The sequence below is a fragment of the Rana temporaria genome, chromosome 6 (assembly GCF_905171775.1).
Source record: "Rana temporaria chromosome 6, aRanTem1.1, whole genome shotgun sequence".
Taxonomy (NCBI): Eukaryota; Metazoa; Chordata; class Amphibia; order Anura; family Ranidae; genus Rana; species Rana temporaria.
The window spans coordinates 14,489,217-14,508,247 of record NC_053494.1 but is presented as its reverse complement, the minus strand read 5'-3'; the positions used below and the strand labels follow the sequence as shown (position 1 = coordinate 14,508,247).

At 47.1% G+C, this 19,031-nt stretch overlaps 1 protein-coding gene across 1 annotated transcript in view; it reads left to right on the top strand.

Moving 5' to 3' along the window:
- The window catches only part of FBXL16 (F-box and leucine rich repeat protein 16), a 46,339-nt gene extending 28,410 nt beyond the window's left edge, over nucleotides 1-17,929 (top strand). The window contains exons 2-6 of the mRNA XM_040356296.1: nucleotides 3,434-4,128; nucleotides 11,332-11,840; nucleotides 12,784-12,868; nucleotides 14,333-14,396; nucleotides 16,728-17,929. Coding sequence (XP_040212230.1) covers nucleotides 3,442-4,128; nucleotides 11,332-11,840; nucleotides 12,784-12,868; nucleotides 14,333-14,396; nucleotides 16,728-16,876 — 1,494 coding nt within the window. The 5' untranslated portion in view covers nucleotides 3,434-3,441 and the 3' untranslated portion in view covers nucleotides 16,877-17,929. The remainder of the gene's footprint in view (nucleotides 1-3,433; nucleotides 4,129-11,331; nucleotides 11,841-12,783; nucleotides 12,869-14,332; nucleotides 14,397-16,727) is intronic.
- Nucleotides 17,930-19,031: the final 1,102 nt, after the last annotated feature.

Sequence of the window (19,031 nt, the reverse complement as noted above, 5' to 3'; positions counted from 1 at the left end):
GGAGAAACGCTCCAGCTATTGTAAAGGGGAGCTGCGGACTCATTAGTATGAATGGGATTGGATAGCAAAAATCCTCCCTTGCAGTGGTGCTGCTGCCCTCCGGTGCTGCAAGGGTTAAAGGTTCGATTGTGCTACGTTCACACCTATGCGCTTTTTGGGTGCGTTTTGCAGAAACGCACTACGGTCCACTTGAACATGGTTTCCTATGGATGTAGTCCACATCTGTGCTGAGTTTTTTTGAAAAGGGTTGGGGTCTTTTTTTTCCCACCGCAGATTGCGTTTTGCCTGTAATAGACTTTAATGGCGTCGAAACCAAAACGCAAGTGTTGAGTTTTTTATGCGTTTTGTGTTTTTTTTTTCCTTTTAAAAACACTGGGCCAGATTCAGATAGGTCAGCGGATCTTTAGATCCGCGTAACCTATCTGAGTTACGTTACGCCGCCGCAAGTTTTTGAGGCAAGTGCTTAATTCAGAAAGCACTTGCCTGTAAAGTTGCGGCGGCGTATCGTAAATCCCCCCGGCGAAATTCGAATTCCGCGGCTAGGGGGCGTGTAAAATTTAAATCAGGCGCGTCCCCACGTCGAATGAACTGCGCATGCACCGTCCACTAAATTTCCCAGCGTGCATTGCTCCAAATGACGTCGCTAGGACGTCATTGGTTTCGGCGTGAACGTAAATTACGTCCATCCGTATTCGCGAACGACTTACGCAAACGACGTAAAAAATAAAAAATTCGATCCGGGAACGACGGCCATACTTAACATAGGATACGCCGCATATAGCAGGGGTAACTATCCGCCGGAAAAAGCCGAACGCAAACGACGTAAAAAAAAATCGCCGGGCGGTCGTTCGTTTCTGAATCGGCGTAACTCCTCATTTGCATATTCCTCGTGTATACAAACGGAAGCGCCACGTAGCGGCCAGCGTGAGATTGCAGCCTAAGATCCGACGGTGTAAGTCACTTACACCTGTCGGATCTTAGGGAGATCTATGCGTAACTTGATTCTATGAATCAGGCGCATAGATACGACCGTCGGAACTCAGAGATACGACGGCGTATCAGGAGATACGCCGTCGTATCTCTATCTAAATCTGGCCCACTGTATATATGGTCGCTAAGGAGCGGGCCCGGGAAGCCGGCCGCAGCGTCCTTAAAGCGGAGTTCCACCCAAAAATAGAACTTCCGCTTTAAGTGCTGGTGACCCCCTGACATGGCACGTTTGGCATGTCATTTTTTTTGGGGGGTGGGGCGGATACCGCACGTTCACCTCTCCCACGCGTTCACCTGTCCCGCACGCTCGCCTCTCTCACACGTTCACCTTTTCCGCACGTTCACCTCTCCCGCACGTTCACCTCTCCCGCACGTTCACTTTTTCCCTCACTGCGTTTTGGTCTGAACGGGCCATAAACATATTTTCAAGGGAACTTTTATGGGGGGAACTGAGGGACTCGGCGCTGATCTAGGCAAATGGAGTTTCAGCACCCTGGACAGCAGCTTTAGAACTGTGAATGGACAGAGATCTGTTATCCAACATTTTCAGGAAGAGTCGGGAATGTCGTTCTTCACAGTCCCCCGGCCCTTTACGTTTGTTATTTAAAGCTGAACTCCATGGAGATCTTAGGGACAAATGAATGCAATTAATTAAATGTAATCACGAGAACACCATTAAATGCATTTTTAACCACTTCAGCCCCGGAAGATTTGACTGCTCAATGACCGGGCCATTTTTTGCGATTAGGCACTGCGTCGCTTTAACTGACAATTGCGCGGTCGTGCGACGTGGCTCCCAAACAAAATTCACGTCCTTTTTTTTCCCCACAAATAGAGCTTTCTTTTGGTGGTATTTGATCACCTCTGCGGTTTTTATTTTTTGCGATTTAAATTAAAATAGAGCGACAATTTTGAAAAAAAAACACTGGGGGCCGGATTCAGATACATTGGTGTATCTTTCCGGGTGGCGTAACGTATCTCAGATACAGTACGCCGCCGTAAATTAGGGCGCAAGTTCTGTATTCAGAAAGAACTTGCGCCCTTAGTTACGGCGGCGTAACGTATGTGTGTCGGCGTAAGCCCGCCTAATTCAAATGTGGATGATGTGGGCGTGTTTTATTTAAATTCATTGTGACCCCACGTATTTGACGTATTTTACGAACGGCGCAAGTCGTCATTGCTTTAGACGTGAACGTAACTTACGTACAGCCCTATTCGCGAACGACTTACGCAAACGACTTAAAATTTTCAAAACTCGACGCGGGAACGATGTCCATACTTAACATAGGATACGCCTCATATAGCAGGGGTAACTTTACGCCGAAAAAAGCCTAATGTAAACGACGTAAAAAAATGCGCCGGGCGGACGTACGTTTCTGAATCGGCGTATCTACCTAATTAGCATATTCATCGCGTAAATATACGAAAGCGCCACCTAGCGGCCAGCATAAATTTGCAGCCTAAGATCCGCCGGTCGGATCTTAGGGAAATTCTGCCGTATCTAGCTTTCTGAATACAGACAGAAGATACGCCGGCGCTTCGTAGCACTTACGTGGCGTATCAATAGATACACCGGCGTAAAGGCTATCTGAATCCCGGCCAATATCTTTTACTTTTTGCTATAATAAATATCCCAATTAAAGAAAAAATTGAGCCATGGAGCACATGAGGGACCCGGGCAACAGAATGAAGAGTAACAGGGAAAGTAGGGGTGGCTAATATTAGTACCGATCCCCTATATTTTCCTCATGTGGCAGCTGAATGTTGACAAAAGGGAGAGGAGGAGAACCCTACTTTCAGCTGCTGCAGGAGAAAAATACAGATCGGTTCCACTAAATCCCACCCCCCGCCACCTCTCTTGTCCAGGTTCTAAGGGTCGGCAAGGAAGGATTGTAGTTTACCCGTCACCTGCCCACCATTGACAGGTTGCCAACCCCAGGATTAGGGTGTGCCCAGGCACACCTGGCACACCCCTTGCGCACGCCTATGTATAGCGTCTACAAAGTAGGGGATAGATTTATGGCTATCTTCTCCTCACACGTCTCCATGCACAGCAAGGAAAAGGACCGGATCGCCTCCTCTGCTGCCGGCGGGTACGGTAAACGGCGGAGGGCACCGGAGAGCGGCAGGAGGGGGGCGGGGCCCTCTGCCGCCACCGATAAAAGTGATCTCACAGCGTATCCGCCACAGAGACCACTTTTATCTTGTAGAGGACCGCCCACTGAAGAAGAGGATACCGGGGTTATGGTAGCTAACTGCTAACTGCTACCATAACAACGGTATTCCTCTTCAAATCGCGTATAATGACGGTGGGTGGCCCGGAAGTGGTTAAATATACTGTACGTTAACATTTTAAAGTGTATATGAAATTCTAGTGACTAGGTTTTGATATACAGAATAATAAACACTAATATGTATGTATTTTTTGTTGCTTCTTCCACAGCTGTCAACATGTCTAACTCAAATAACGGAGACACCAAGGCCCAGTGCTTGCCCCGTAACGGGCTGGTGAAGATCCCCAGCCCCACCAATGGCCTGGGCTCTGCCAGCATCACCAAAGGAACGCCAGCTGTCAAGAACCGAATTTGCCAGCCCGCCTCAGTGCCATCTATTTTAAGTCAAGCCTTCCCCAAGCACACAGAGCATGTCAATCCTTCAGTGTTACCCATTTTGCCACCACCTCCGACCCACACCATCCCGCTGGGTCACAGCCCTGGAGAAGAAAACCCCCCTTTTCCTTGCGGCCTCTCCATGGAGAGGGTTCAGAGCCTGGGCATGGACTGTCACCTGGCCTTCGACGAAAAGATCCTCAACCGGCTCTTCTGTTACTTCTCGGCCTGCGAGAAATGCATTCTTGCGCAGGTCAGCAAGACGTGGAGGCGGGTGCTGTACCAGCCCAAGTTCTGGGTTGGAATGACCCCAGTTCTGCACGCCAAGGAACTTTACAACGTGCTGCCCTCGGGGGAGAAGGAGTTTGTCAGTCTGCAGGGGTTTGCGGTGCGTGGGTTTGACTCGTTTTGTTTGGTTGGGGTTTCAGACCTGGACATCTGTGAGTTCATTGACAACTATCCCCTGTCTAAGAAAGGGGTCAAGTCTATAAGTCTGAAGAGGTCAACAATCACCGACGCTGGCTTGGAGGTAAGGAACCCTTTACATAATATGGGGATCTTCATTCCTTGAGAATCAGAAATTTGAGGACATTAGCAAAAATTTGAAGGAGTCTACCATGTATGGTTACTTTCTTTGGTCGGCAGACCATTGGTGGGCATTTGTTGTGTACTAATTGGCCTTTAGCTTTAAGCTGTGTTAATCAAGTGATGTGATGCAATGGTTGGAAAAACAGACACAGAATGGTTTTCACTAACTCCCTTTTAAAGCAGGGCTCTAAGGCCCCTTTCACACTGAGAAGTTTTTCAGGCGGTACAGCGCTAAAAATAGCGCTGCTATACCGCCTGAAAAACTCCTGCCTAGCAACCTCAATGTGAAAGCCGGAGGGCTTTCACACTGAGGCGATGCGCTGGCAGGAGATAAAAAAATCTCCTGCAAGCAGCATCTTTGGAGCGGTGAGAGGAGCGGTGTGTATACCGCTCCTTCACCTCTCCTTCCCATTTAAAACAATGGGAGACCACGGTAATACCGCCCGCAATGCACCTCTGCAGAGACCCATTGCGGGCGGTATTAATCCTTTATCGGCCGCTAGCAAGGGTTAATACCGCATCTCTAGCGGCCGAATCCCACGGCAATTCCGACGGTATAGCGGCCACCGCGCCTCCCGCCCCAGTGTGAAAGGGGCCTTAAAGTGGTTGAAAACCCTTTACAACCACTTTTACTTACAGGTAGCCTAGATTAAGGCCAGGGCCGTCTTTATAGCATCATGGGCCCCTGGGCAAAGTAATGCTCTGGGGCCCCTACAATGGAGACAGTGCAGGTAAACAGGAGGTAGGAGGCAGACAAACGGAGCTTCCCCTTTTGGGTGGAGCTCTGCATAAACCCTTATGCCGCGTACAGATGGTCGTTTTTTTGATGAAAAAAAACGTCGTTTTTAAAAACGTCATTTAAAATGACCAAGTGTGGGGAAAACTTTGTTTTATGTCTTCTGAAAAACGACAAAAAAAATAAATCCGTACATGCTTGAATTTTTTGTGTCGTTTTTCAAAACGTCGTTTTTTGTGTCAATTAAAATGATAGTGTGTGGGCAAAACGACGTTTAAAACTATGTTTTTAAACCCGCGCATGCTCAGAAGCAAGTTATGAAGCTAGCTTCAATGGAAAAGAGTAATGAACGTAACCGCGCTTTGCTAGAGCATTTTGAAAAAAGCAATGGTGTGTAGGTAACGTCGTTTTTGAAAATGAAGTTTCAAAAACGTTGTTTTATTTCATGATTTAAAATGTTGTTTTATTTTATCACAAAAAACGACCGTCTGTACGCGGCATTACAGACCACTTTATGCTACAGGTAAGTCTATAATAAGGCTGTAAGGTTCCTCCAGAGGTTGGTAGGGGTTCCTTGATCTGTGGTCGATTGTCCTCCCATTTGATGGTGTCTCCATAGTTCCTAGGCCGACACCACTCAACAAAGCCAGCAGCATGAAACTAATGGACTTTAAGCTTGTTGTCACACTTCTGTCTTTGGCAAGTGGTGTCAGCCCAGAAACTATGGAGACACCATCAAATAAAAGAACAATCAACCAGTAGGAAGAATGCAACCCTTACAATGAGGGTCAGAATGTAACCATTACCGACGGCTGGTAAGTAATGGTAGCATTACGACCATCACTGTTAGGGTTGCATTCTTCCTACTGACCACCAATGTAAGGGACATTTTTACCATTGTCCCCCAATGAATTGATTTTAGTAAGGGTTCCTGGAGACATAAAAGTTATTTTAGGGGTTCTTCTGGGGAAAAAAAAGCTGAGCTGAGTTGAGCTGAGTTGAGAAAAGCTAGACTAAAGTGTAGCGGTACACCCCGTAGGAGCTGCTAAGTGATGTGGCCCACCTTTCACACTGCCCAGCCCGGTGTTCACTTCTCAGTCACTCTCAGGCAGAAAACATGTTGTCACATGAAAAAATAGAAGAAAAGATTTACACAAATGCGAGGGTTGTACAGATTCATACACCCCGTGTGAGTGAGGCCTTGGACTTCTCCATGAAGGACCTCACTGGCGGGAAGAGTTCTCATTTCTCCAGCAGAGAAAGCCTAAAGAAAGCTGGAAAGACTTCTCCGACCTCTGAAGACAAAAAGAGTTCCAACCTCCACTCATAGCCAGTCCAACACGCGCCTCAAAAACATACCGGCCTCCAACCTCCCCTTATAGCCGGTCCAACACACACCTCAAAAGCCTTACGCCCTCCAAACTTTACAACACAATCAATTACTTTATGTCGATTGACAATACATAGATCAAACATATCACCTGTAAAAACGTGATTGAGATGTTGGTGGTAAACAGCCTGCTAGGCCCAGGGGGAACCAAACCAAGTCCTCCAAAAGCTGCCTCATATCCAAAAGTTGCCAAGAGTGTAAATGTAGACATTATGCTTTAAGGTTAATCAAAAATATCACATTCTAAAGGGAAAGGTAGAACAAGGGGAGGGGGTGTATGGAAGGGGCAGAGAGGGAGGAAAGTAGGGGGGATGGAAAGTTGCGGGTAAGGAAGGGGTGTGGGGGTTCCCCCAAACCCTCACCCCCTTCTTCCTCCAACCTTCCCTTCTCCCCCCTTTCCTCCCTCTCTCCCTCTTCTATACTCCCCATTTGTTCTACCTTTCCCTTTAGAGTGTTATATTTTTGATTAACCTTAAAGCTTAATGTCTACATTTACACTCTTGGCAACTTTTGGAGGGCCTAGCAGGCTGTTTACCACCGACATCTCAGACACTTTTTTTTACAGGTGATTATGTTTGGGCATTGTATTGTCGAACCTTAAAGCTTCTGCAGAAGATGCAGAAAGGTAAATAGAGGGCTGATGGGAAGACCCTCCAGTTACTGGAGTGGCAGCCGCCACCAGTGTAGGGACCTGTGTTGGCACAGCCGTACCTGGTCCCTGGGAGGGTTCCTCTGACTTTTTGTTTAGTCTTCTTCTAGGAACAGCCAATTGTCTTGTTTGTCCAGCTACATTGATAGTTGGTGATTTAGAAGCTGCAGAAAGGTAAATAGAGGGCTGATGGGAAGATCCTGCAGGTACTGGAGTGGCAGCCGCCACCAGTGTAGGGACTTGTGTTGGTACAGTCGTACCTGGTCCCTGGGAGGGTTCCTCAGACTTTTTGTTTAGTCTTCTTCTAGGAACAGCCAATTGTCTTGTTTGTCCAGCTACATTGATAGTTGGTGATTCAGAAGTTTCAGAAAGGGAAATAGAGGGCTTATGGGAAGATCTTGAAGTTACTGGAGTGGCAGCCGCCACCAGTGTAGGGACCTGTGTTGGTACAGTCGTACCTGGCCCCTGGGAGGGTCCCTCAAACTTTTTGTTGAGTTTTCTATTAGGAACAGCCAATTGTCTTGTTTGTCCATCTACATTGATAGTTGGTGATTCAGAAGCTACTTATGAGAATCTTTTAAGAGATTGATGACGTAGTGGATTCCTGTCATGATGGCTTGAAATGAAGATCCTCTACCTCATATTCCCTAGAAAATCGTCCTCTTCTCATCACCTAGTTTAACATTTTTTCCAACATTTTGGCCATCTTCAATCCCAAGAAAGCTGCACCCCTCCCGTTTAAGTGCAATCCGTCACTACTATAAAGAAGGTAACGGCCTGAAAAGTCAGTCCAGTTCGCCATGAAGCCAAACCCCTCCTCCCTACACCAGTTTCTCAGCCACTTGTTAAGCACCATAAGCTCGTGCTGTCTCTGTGATGTGGCTCGAGGTACAGGCAGTATTTCAGAAAACATTGCCTTGGGGGACCTTTTCTTCAGTATGGCCCCCAAGTCCCTGAAATCATTTTGTAGGGCGCTCCATCTTTCTCTAACTTTGTCATTGATACCGATATATACCATGACAGCTGGGTCCTCTCCAGCGCCATCCAATAATCTGTCCATGCAATCTGCAATGTTCCGAACCCGAGCGCCCGGTAAGCAACATACTGTTTGGCGATAATGGTCTTTGTGACAGATTGCCCTCTGTATTCTTCCAATAACTGAATCCCCTACCACTAGTATGTGCCTATCCTTTCTGGTAACCTTGCCCCCATCTTTGTCACATGCTGGTGGAGTTTCTGTGTGAAAGTCACATGCTGGTGAATTCTTTACGCGATTGTCACATTCTGGAGGGGTCTCATTGTGAATGTCACATTCTGCAGGAGACTTATTGTGATCGCGAAATTCTGGAGTAGTCTCATTGTGAATGTCACATTCTTGAGGGGTCTCATTATGAACATCACATTCTGGAGTAGTCTCGTTGTGAATGTCACATTCTGGAGTAGTCTCATTGTGAATGTCACATTCTGGAGTAGTCTCGTTGTGAATGTCACATTCTGGAGTAGTCTCATTGTGAATGTCACATTCTGGAGTAGTCTCATTCGGAACATCACATTCTGGAGGAGTCTCAGTGGTAACGCCACTGTCTCAACAGAATCGTTGCACGCTGAAGGAGTCTTGATGTGAATGACACGAGGTTGTTTTAAAGAAATTCCCAACTTTTGGACTATTTTCTTTGCCTGAGCGTCTTTTTCCTAGAGTGATAAGAATAGGGTTCTTCTATTATTAATTTTCTGTGTCTTATTTTGTATTATAAGTGCAATTGCTATGTATTTTGTATTTTTCTATTAAAATATCATTACATTTATTGGGTTGTGCCTACAAAGTCCAATTTTTCTCCGTTAAAGACATGGTCACATGTTTTTTTCACAAATCTATTTTCTTTGCCAACAGAGCTGCACCCTGTTCATTTAAGTGCAGTCCATCCCTGCTGTAGAGCAAGTAACCAATTGAAAAGTCAGTCCAGATCTCCATGAAGCCAAACCCCTCTTTCCTGCACCAGTTCTTCAGCCACCTGCTAAGCTCCCTAAGCTCCTGCTGCCTCCTTGGTGTGGCTTGAGGTACAGGCAGTATTTCTGAAAATGCTGCCTTGGAGGTTCTTTTCTTCAGTATAGCTCCTAAGTCCCTGAAATCATTTTGTAGGGCGCTCCATTTTGTTCTAATGTTGTCTTTGGTTCCAATATGTACCATGACAGCTGGGTCCTCCCCAGCCGCATTCAGCAATCCGTCCATCCGATCTGCAATGTCCCGAACTCGTGCGACCGGGAAACAATATACTGTTCGTCGATCACCGTCATTCTGACAGATTGCCCTCTCTGTCCCTCTAATGGACAGAATCCCCTACCACCAGGATCTTCCTATCCTTTTCTGTAAGCTTGCCCTCATCTTCATGGGAGGAGATATTCCCATGGCTGCGCTGTTTTTTGGTGGGTTCCCAACATGTACGTCACATTGTGCTGGAGTCTCATCATGAATGTGACATTCAGGTGGTGTCTCCATGTGAACGTCACATGCTGGTGAAGTCTTTGTGTGAACGTCACATGCTGGTGAAGTCTCCGTGTGAACGTCACATGATGGTGGAGTCTCCGTGTGAACGTCACATGCTGGTGAAGTCTCTGTGTGAATGTCACATGCTGGTGGAGTCTCTGTGTGAACGTAACATGCTGGTGGCGTCTCTGTGTGAACGTCACATGCTGGTGAAGTCTCCGTGTGAACGTCACATGCTGGTGAAGCTTCCGTGTGAACGTCACATGTTGGTGAAGCTTCCGTGTGAACGTCACATGCTGGTGAAGCCTCCGTGTGAACGTCACATGCTGGTGAAGCCTCCGTGTGAACGTCACATGCTGGTGAAGCCTCCGTGTGAACGTCACATGCTGGTGAAGCCTCCGTGTGAACGTCACATGCTGGTGAAGCCTCCGTGTGAACGTCACATGCTGGTGAAGCCTCTGTGTGAACATCACATGCTGGTGAAGCCTCAATGTAGTGTTCATATTCTGTCTCGCTCACTAGGGCAGTCCTGCCTTGTGAGCGGTCTCTGCAGTAAATACTGCGTACATCTGCAATAAAAAAAGAAGAATCAAGTTTAGCACTTTTTTACACCTACAAAACTGCTAGGGAGCATACACACAGCCAGGATTCCTGGCCAAATGCTCTCTTGGCAGTTTTCCTGACGGGAAAACCGGTCGTGTGTACGAGGCTTTACGTTTTTTGTTTTTCTTTAGAAAGCAGCCAAAGCCTGAAAAGAAAAGCCTGTCCCTTGCCAGTATGCAGTAGAGAAGGATCCTTGCTGCCTATGTGGAAGCAGTGGTCTCCCTGCCAAGGTCTTATTGCTGAGTCTCTGCAGAGGTCCAACACGCCCCCCTGGTGTGTCAGAGCTACAGTTCAACAATCAGCAAAACACATGCTCCCTGCTGATTGGAGAGCTCTAGTGACTAGCAGGGGGTGTGTTGGACCTCTGCAGAGGTTCAGCATGAAGACCTTTGGAGGGAGATCACTGCTTACAAAAAGACTTGCATAGGTGCATACTTGAGAAATCTCCAAAAATCCAGACAACTGCACTCTACGAGGACATCCAACTTTATTTAATAATAAAATCACCTGTCTACAGCACATAGACACTGTGGAAACAAGGAAAAAGGGTAAACACGTTTTGTGCTATTCAGCATTTACTCATGACGAAACGTGTTGACCCCTTTCCCTGGCTCCCACAGTGTCTATGTACTGTATTCGGGTGATCCTTCTCTACAGCATGCTGGCAGTGGACTTTTCTGCTAAGGCTGTGACTGCTTTCTAAAAAAAAAAAAACAATAATAGGACTTTGAATACCTTCTCAGGCTTCACACTGGCAGAGGACAGGCTTTTTTTTTACTTAGGCTGTGGTTGCTTTCTAAAGAAAACAAATTGTAAGACTTTGAGCATCTCCTCAAGCTTCACACTGGCAGAGGACAGGTTTTTCTACTCAGGCTGTGGTTGCTTTCTAAAGAAAACCAATAATAGGACTTTGAGTGCCTCCTCAAGCTTCACACTGGCAGAGAACAGGCTTTTTTACTTAGGCTGTGGTTGCTTTCTAAAGAAAACTAATTGTAAGACTTTGAGTGCCTCCTCAAGCTTCACACTGGCAGAGGACAGGCTTTTTGTACTTAGGCTGTGGTTGCTTTCTAAAGAAAAACAATTATAAGACTTTGAGCGCCTCCTCAAGCTTCACACTGGCAGAGGACAGGCTTTTTTTACTTAGGCTGTGGTTGCTTTCTAAAGAAAACAAACTAAAACTTTGCACCCCTTTTGATTTGAAGAATCTAGAACAGATATATCCAATTAATCTGAAATTCCAGCAGGTCTTTAACTCTGAACTCTGTCTTTGTTTCCCACCAGGTGATGCTGGAGCAGATGCAGGTCGTGGTAAGATTAGAGCTCTCGGGATGCAACGATTTCACGGAAGCTGGCTTGTGGTCCAGCCTACACGGACGCATCACCTCCCTGAGCGTTAGTGACTGCATCAACGTGGCGGATGATGCGGTGGCAGCCATCTCTCAGCTCCTCCCCAACCTGGGCGAGCTCAACCTCCAGGCTTACCACGTAACGGACACTGCCTTGGCTTACTTTACTGCCAAACAGGGCCGGGCCACGCACACGCTGCGCCTTCACTCCTGCTGGGAGATCACCAACCACGGCGTGGTCAATGTGGTCCACAGCCTGCCCAACCTCTCTGTCCTCAGCCTCTCCGGCTGCTCCAAAGTGACCGACGACGGGGTGGAGCTGGTGGCCGAGAACCTGAGAAGGCTCCGAGGACTGGACCTGTCGTGGTGCCCCAGGCTGACGGACACGGCATTGGAGTACATCGCCTGCGACCTGCACAAGCTGGAGGAACTGGTCCTTGACAGGTAGGTGTGGAAGGTGACCATGAAAGTTACTTGTCACCCTGATATTCTAAATCTGATGGAAGGCAGAACTGAGCTTCATTCTTCGTATCTTAACCACTTCAGCCCCAGAGGATTTGGCTGCCAAATGACCGGGCCACTGTATGCGATTCGGCACTGCGTCAATTTAACTGACAATTGCGCGGTCGTGCGACGTGGCTCCCAAACAAAATATGCATCCTTTTTTCCCCACAAATAGAGCTTTCTTTGGTGGTATTTGATCACCTCTGCGGTTTTTATTTTTTGCGCTATAAACAAAAAAAAAAGAGCGACAATTTTGAAAAAAAAGCAATATTTTTTACTTTTTGCTCTAATAAATATCCCCAAAAAAATGTATAAAAAAAAACGATACGTATTCTTCTACTTATTTTTGGTAAAAAAACAATGTAATAAGCACATATTGATTGGTTTGCGCAAAAGTTATAGCGTCTAAAAAATAGGGGATAGTTGTATGGCCTTTTTATTAATATTTTTATTTTTGTTATTAGTAATGGCGGCAATCAGTGATTTTTATTGTGACTGAGACATTATGGCGGACACATCGGAGACTTTTTTTCTGCCAGAACAAATCTGGTACACCAATCGGAGCAAACTCAACACATCAGTCAAAATCATTGTATAGTTACAACAACATACACAAAATAGAAAAGATGTATATTATACAATGAAGTTGATGTTGAGAACAAATGCTAGTTGCCTGACCTCGTCTGGTTTCATAAAGTTCTGCACCACTGACCTGGAACATGGTGGCAGCTGATGGAAATCAGAGAGAAGCCAGAACTACTTACCTTTATCCTTGTGACTCACAAAGTACCATCAGCAACTGCTCTGGCAGGAAAGTCGTCCCCAGCATTGGAAAGTATGGCATGTCCAGGGAAATTACTCCTCTGTGTTATCCTCTCCGCAGGTGTGTCCGGATTACAGATACAGGACTGAGCTACCTGTCCACTATGACATCACTCCGCAGCTTGTACCTCCGATGGTGCTGCCAGGTGAGGAGATGGCCGCAAGAGGACAGAATTCTCCTATCCCCTACCCTATGCAGGAAGGATGCTGTATATATGAGAGATGGATTAAGGGATGGGGATATTGTATGAATGGATGGATGGAGAGATTGGATGGAGTGAGGGAGAGATTGGATGGATGGAGGGATGGAGAGAGTAAATGGATGGAGGAAGGGAGAGGATGGATGAGGAGAGGAGAGAGATTGGATGAGTGCATGGATGCATGGGTGGAGAGATTGGATGGATGGTTGGAAAAGGGGGGAAGTATGGATACAGGGAGGGAGGGATTAAATGGATGAATGGAGGACGAGAGAGATTGGATGGGTGCATGGATGGATGGGTGGAGAGATTGGATGGATGAAGGGAGGGGGACATTGGATGGTTGGATGGAAAGAGGGAGAGATTGGATGGATGGAGAGAGGGAGGGAGGAAGAGATTGGATGGATGGAGAGAGGGAGGGAGGGAGAGATTGGATGGATGGAGAGAGGGAGGGAGAGAGAGATTGGATGGATGGAGAGAGTAAGAGATTGGATGGATGGAGAGAGGGAGAGAGGGAGAGATTGGATGGATGGAGAGAGGGAGAGATTGGATGGATGGAGAGAGGGAGGGAGGGAGAGATTGGATGGATGGAGAGAGAGAGAGAGAGAGAGAGAGAAAGAGATTGGATTATGCATGGATGGAGCAATTGGAGGGAGAGACGAGATGGCTGGATGGAGGGAGAGTGGGAGAGATCAGATGGATAGATTGGAAGGAGAGAGGGAGGGATGGATGTATGGATGGAATGAGGGAGTAGGTGAGGGATGGATAGAGGGAGGAAAGATGGGAGGGATGGATGGATGGAGAGAGGGAGAGATTGGATGGATGGAGAGATGAAGAGATTGGATGGAGAGAGGGAGAGGATGGATGGAGGGAGGGAGGGATGGATGGATGGATGGAGAGAGGGATGGATGGATGGAGAGAGGGAGGGATGGATGGATGGAGAGAGGGAGGGATGGATGGAGAGAGGGAGGGATGGATGTATGGAGAGAGGGAGGGAGGGATGGATGGATGGATGGAGAGAGGGAGGGAGGGATGGATGGACGGAGAGAGGGAGGGATGGATGTATGGAGAGAGGGAGGGATGGATGGAGAGAGGGAGGGATGGATGTATGAAGAGAGGGAGGGAGGGATCGATGTATGGAGAGAGGGAGGGAGGGATGGATGGATGGAGAGAGGGAGGGAGGGATGGATGGATGGAGAGAGGGAGGGATGGATGGAGAGAGGGAGGGATGGAGAGAGGGAGGGATGGATGGAGAGAGGGAGGGATGGAGAGAGGGAGGGATGGATGGAGAGAGGGATGGATGGAGAGAGGGAGGGAGGGATGGATGGAGAGAGGGATGGATGGATGGATTTGGACATTCTTATAAAACAAATGAAAGCACATTGATGATCCCGTGTTTTGCTTTATCCTCAGGTGCAGGATTTTGGTTTGAAACATTTACTGTGTATGAAAAGTTTACGCCTCTTATCTTTGGCTGGTGAGTATCATCCAATGTTGTGTTGAATAAAGCAGATCTTTCGGTAATGGTTCATATAGATGAAGATAGTTCTTTATGATATTGGCTGTATGTTTGGGGTTGTTGTCCTGCTGCAGAATACATTTTGGGCCAATCACACACCTCCCTGATGGATAAGTATCTGTCTGTATTTCTCAGCATTGAGGACACCATTGATCTAAACGCAGCCCCAAACTTGTTAGGAACCACTAGCGGGGGTTAAAAGTGCCCCGCTATCAGCCAAAAAGCGCCGCTAAAACTAGCGGCACTTTACCGCTAACGCCCGCACCGCCCCTGTGTGAAATTGGTCTTACTGTGTGGGGGATGGTCTGACTGGAGGAAGAGATACATCTGAATAGCAGGAACACAAGATCTCTCTCTTCCTCTGTGACAGAACAGCGGTCTGCCTTGTTCACATAGGCAGACCGCCGCTCTGCCTCTCCTAATAACGATTGCAATAACAGCAAAAGCAGGCCTCCGGCGGTGGAAGAGGAAACAATGTACAGGTATGTTGTTTCGGGCAGCTGGGCCGCCCTGCCGCAGTATATGTAGGGCGGGCAGTCTGGAAGTGTTTAAGGGCAGGTAAGCCTGGAGGGAACCTATCCCTCCTTAAATCCACAGGGAAGCATGTGGCGCCCAGCAAAAGCACAATAGCAGCAAAGGCATCCAAGTGCATCCCTGCACCCAATTTACCCAACTGTACAAAAAAGTGGCAGCCACCCCAACCTATAACTGGCCTTTGCAGCAAGGTGCACATCACAAGCAAACAAAAGATTCTCCAGCTTTGAAATCTTTACCTGGGTGAGATTTGACTGATGCTAGTTTGAAGCCAAAGGGCGGTCACACCAAATATTGATTTGATTTAGAGCCGGTTCACACAGGGGCGGCACGACTTCGGGGGCGACTCTGCCAGGCGACATAAATACGACATCTAAGGCGACTTGCAAAATGACTTCTGTATAAAAGTCAATGCAGGTCGCCCCGAGTCGCCCCCGAAGTAGTACAAGAACCTTTTTCTAAGTCGGAGCGACTTGCGTCACTCCTATTAGAACGGTTCTATTCACTAGAATGGGACGCGACTTGTCAGGCGGCTGCGTCGCCTGACGAGTTGCCCCTGTGTGAACCGGGTCTTAGGTTTTTCTTCTGTTCACTCACTTTGCATTCTGTAAATTGATAAAATTAATACATAGATCGAAATTTGGGCAGGCTGGTTGTACCCAAGTAGGGGCAGGCTGATTGTACTCAAGACTGGCCAAATTTCAATCCATGTATGGGCAGGCTGATTGTACCCAAGTATGGGCAGGCTGATTGTACCCCACCAATCAACTTGGGTACAACCAGGATGTCAGATCTTCCTACATGCAATTTCTGCCAGCAGCAATAGCCACTAGCAGTCATCATCGTATCCTGCCGGCCGGTGCCTCCCCCTCCTGTAGTGGAAGAAAAGTTAATCGATCCATCAATAGATTGTCTTATTTTAGAGACAACCCTACACTTGGAAAGTCTACAAAATAACAAAAGAGGGTGCACCAGCCTAGTACATTATCCCACGCACCCTTTATTAGTAATCCACAAATAAATATACTCCCAAACCATGTAAGAAATACAGTGTATCAAAGCAAGCATTACTTCCAGGTTGCTCTGTACACTCGGCACACTACGGACCTTGGGAGAACACCACCAGGATCCTAGCTGGCTTACGTGTTGCGAGGGAAGGGTTTGGCTGTGAGGAAGAGGGCACTTCCCTCAAAACACGTAAGCCAGCTTGGATCCTGGTGGTGTTCTCCCAAGGTCCGTAGTGTGCCGAGTGTACAGAGCAACCTGGAAGTAATGCTTGCTTTGATACGCTGTATTTCTTACATGGTTTGGGAGTATATTTATTTGTGGATTACTAATAAAGGGTGTGTGGGACAATGCACTAGGCTGGTGCGCCCTTCTTTTGTTTGTTTATTTGTAGAGTGTTGTCGGGACTTCCCCAGTCCCAGGAGCAGTGCCGGGACAAGGTCATACAGCGCCCAGGGCAAAGATGCCAAACTGCACCCCCCCTTCCTTTAGGGTGAGGTTCAGGGCACCTCTATCCCTGTAATAAACATTGAGCCCAGGTTAGCCACCTCTCCTGCCCACCCCTTCCCCCGGTCCTGCCCAGGAGGGCTGCAAGGCGGTGTGTGACTTTAACCTGTGTAGTGAAGCAGATGCTCATGAAGAACTAGCACCCAATTTTCACACTCATGCGCAGGAGGTGTTTTGTTTTGGCTACACTTGGACAGTTCTAGGAGCCATGCTAACATACAAAATACTCTGCTGTTGTTTCAGGTTGCCCATTGTTGACAACCACTGGCCTTTCGGGCCTGGTTCAGCTACAAGATCTGGAAGAATTGGAACTCACCAACTGCCCAGGTGCCACACCTGAACTCTTCAAGTATTTCTCCCAGCACCTGCCCCGCTGTGTTGTGATCGAATAAGATGCAGGAGCTGACCTTTTAGAACCGTATCCTCCGAAAACCATTCCCAGCACTGACCATCTGATCGGAGACTTTGGCAGTAGGGGTGGTGGGCTAACACAGCCGAACCATCGAAATGTTGACAAGCAAGGAGAACAAGATCCTGGGAGATACTTTACACTCCGGTTTGTGAAGACCTCATTCCATGTTCCGAAGAAAAAAAGGGTTGTATATTTCCCACGCCTCATCTCTTGTCTTCTCTGTCGTGGACTGTTATGAAACTCACAAGTAGAGCCGGCTCCCATCTGATAAAAAAAAAAAACCCCATCAGCGTACTCTACAAGAATTCTATGGTGTGAGGTTGAGTCCAGCGCATTGTGGAATGTTGCTTCAAGTTCAGTGGTGGTCCTTCATGTTTTGGTTCCTAATGCTTCAGAAGATTATTATCTTAGATAGTCTGTTCCAGAGCATTCGTTGATTCTGGTTTTTGTTGATGTTCTAAGTTTGGAGCCATTACAGCTGACAAGATTTAAAGAAGAACGAGGAAATATATGAAGAATTCTTCTCACGAGGCACTGGCATCTATGGATGTGTTTCGTAGAAAGTAGGAGAAGTTTGAAGAAGGTTTTGCATGGCTGTAGAAAAAGTCTCAATGGCTTGTATCAAGATGGAGGGATTAAGTCGATTCATAGAAACCCATCCTATAACACAGTCCCGTTTTTGACTGTTTTACACCTTTTGTCAACCCATTTTCCCTATGGTGTAAACATTTCAGCATTTGACCATTGCTTCTAGCTCAGAATTTCTATATTTTTCCTATAGGCGTAAACCTCACAATAGCTTTCTTGGCATGAGTTCAGTCATGCTGTTTATAATAAGGTGGTGGTAGGCAACTTGAGAACGTTGGTTTGTTTTGGCCAACACAAGGAAGGATGAAGAAATGCATTGTTGCATCACGTTCAGGTACAGATTACCTACCACGACACTGGTCAGTCATAAGTTGCCTTGGATGGTCATCCTATGGTAGATGAAGTCATGAGTTGCCTTGGATGGTCATCCTATGGTAGATGGAGTCATGAGTTGCCTTGGATGGCCATCCTATGGTAGATGGAGTCATGAGTTGCCTTGGATGGTCATCCTTTGGTAGATGGAGTCATGAGTTGCCTTGGATGGTCATCCTATGGTAGATGGAGTCATGAGTTGCCTTGGATGGTCATCCTTTGGTCGATGGAGTCATGAGTTGCCTTGGATGGTCATCCTTTGGTAGATGGATCAAAAAACGAAGCCATTAAGCATGAAACAAAGAGTAGGGTGGATTATTGAAAGACATGGTGGGACCATTGACCAGAACATCTTCTGGAAGAAACCGCCTTGTACATACCTTTTGCTTCAACAGAGAGGATTCCTTCCTCTCTTGTACATCTTCCCGGCTTGCCCTAGTGCCTGTACATTACTGCTTGTGCTCACTTCACTGCGACCAGAAGATGGAGGACATTTGAATTGCATTACGTCCATCCATGGCTTGTGCCCTCAGCTTTACCAGGGAGAAGCAGTGTGGTTTGTTTCTTTTTTTTTTATTCACGGCGTTTGTGATTTTGACGCCTTTGTCCCAGATTTACAGGAACTGTGAGATGTCACACAACGATGTGATCGGTTTAAGGATGCTTCAGGGGTAAAAGGCTGTCTTCAACCAAATCTGATATGTCCGCTTTGTGTAGTTGCTGGCAAGACGAACCACATGCAGGCTTTTTCTATCTCTGAGGGACTCCAATGTTGAGATCATAGGTGTGCGCAGCCTATTGCATTAGGGTGTGCACCCCAAAGTTCAAACACACGTGAATGCCACCTGCTGTCACAGGTGGTGGTGGGAGACAGTTGATTGGGAGCATATTACAGTACACCCTAATGCCCTGTACACACGAACGGAACTCCAATTGGAAAAAACTTGTTTGAATACCGCTCAAGCCTGCCTTGCATACATACGGTCACACAAAAGTTCAGTGAACTTTTGACTGCCAAGAACGCGGTGACGTAAAAGACTACGAGGAGCCGAGAAAACAAAAGTTCTATGCTTCCATACATGCGTCGATTTGTTTCCGAGCATGCGTCGGAATTTAGCGCGTCGGGATTTGTACACACGATCAGATATTCCAATCTGATTTTTTCCCCGACGGGA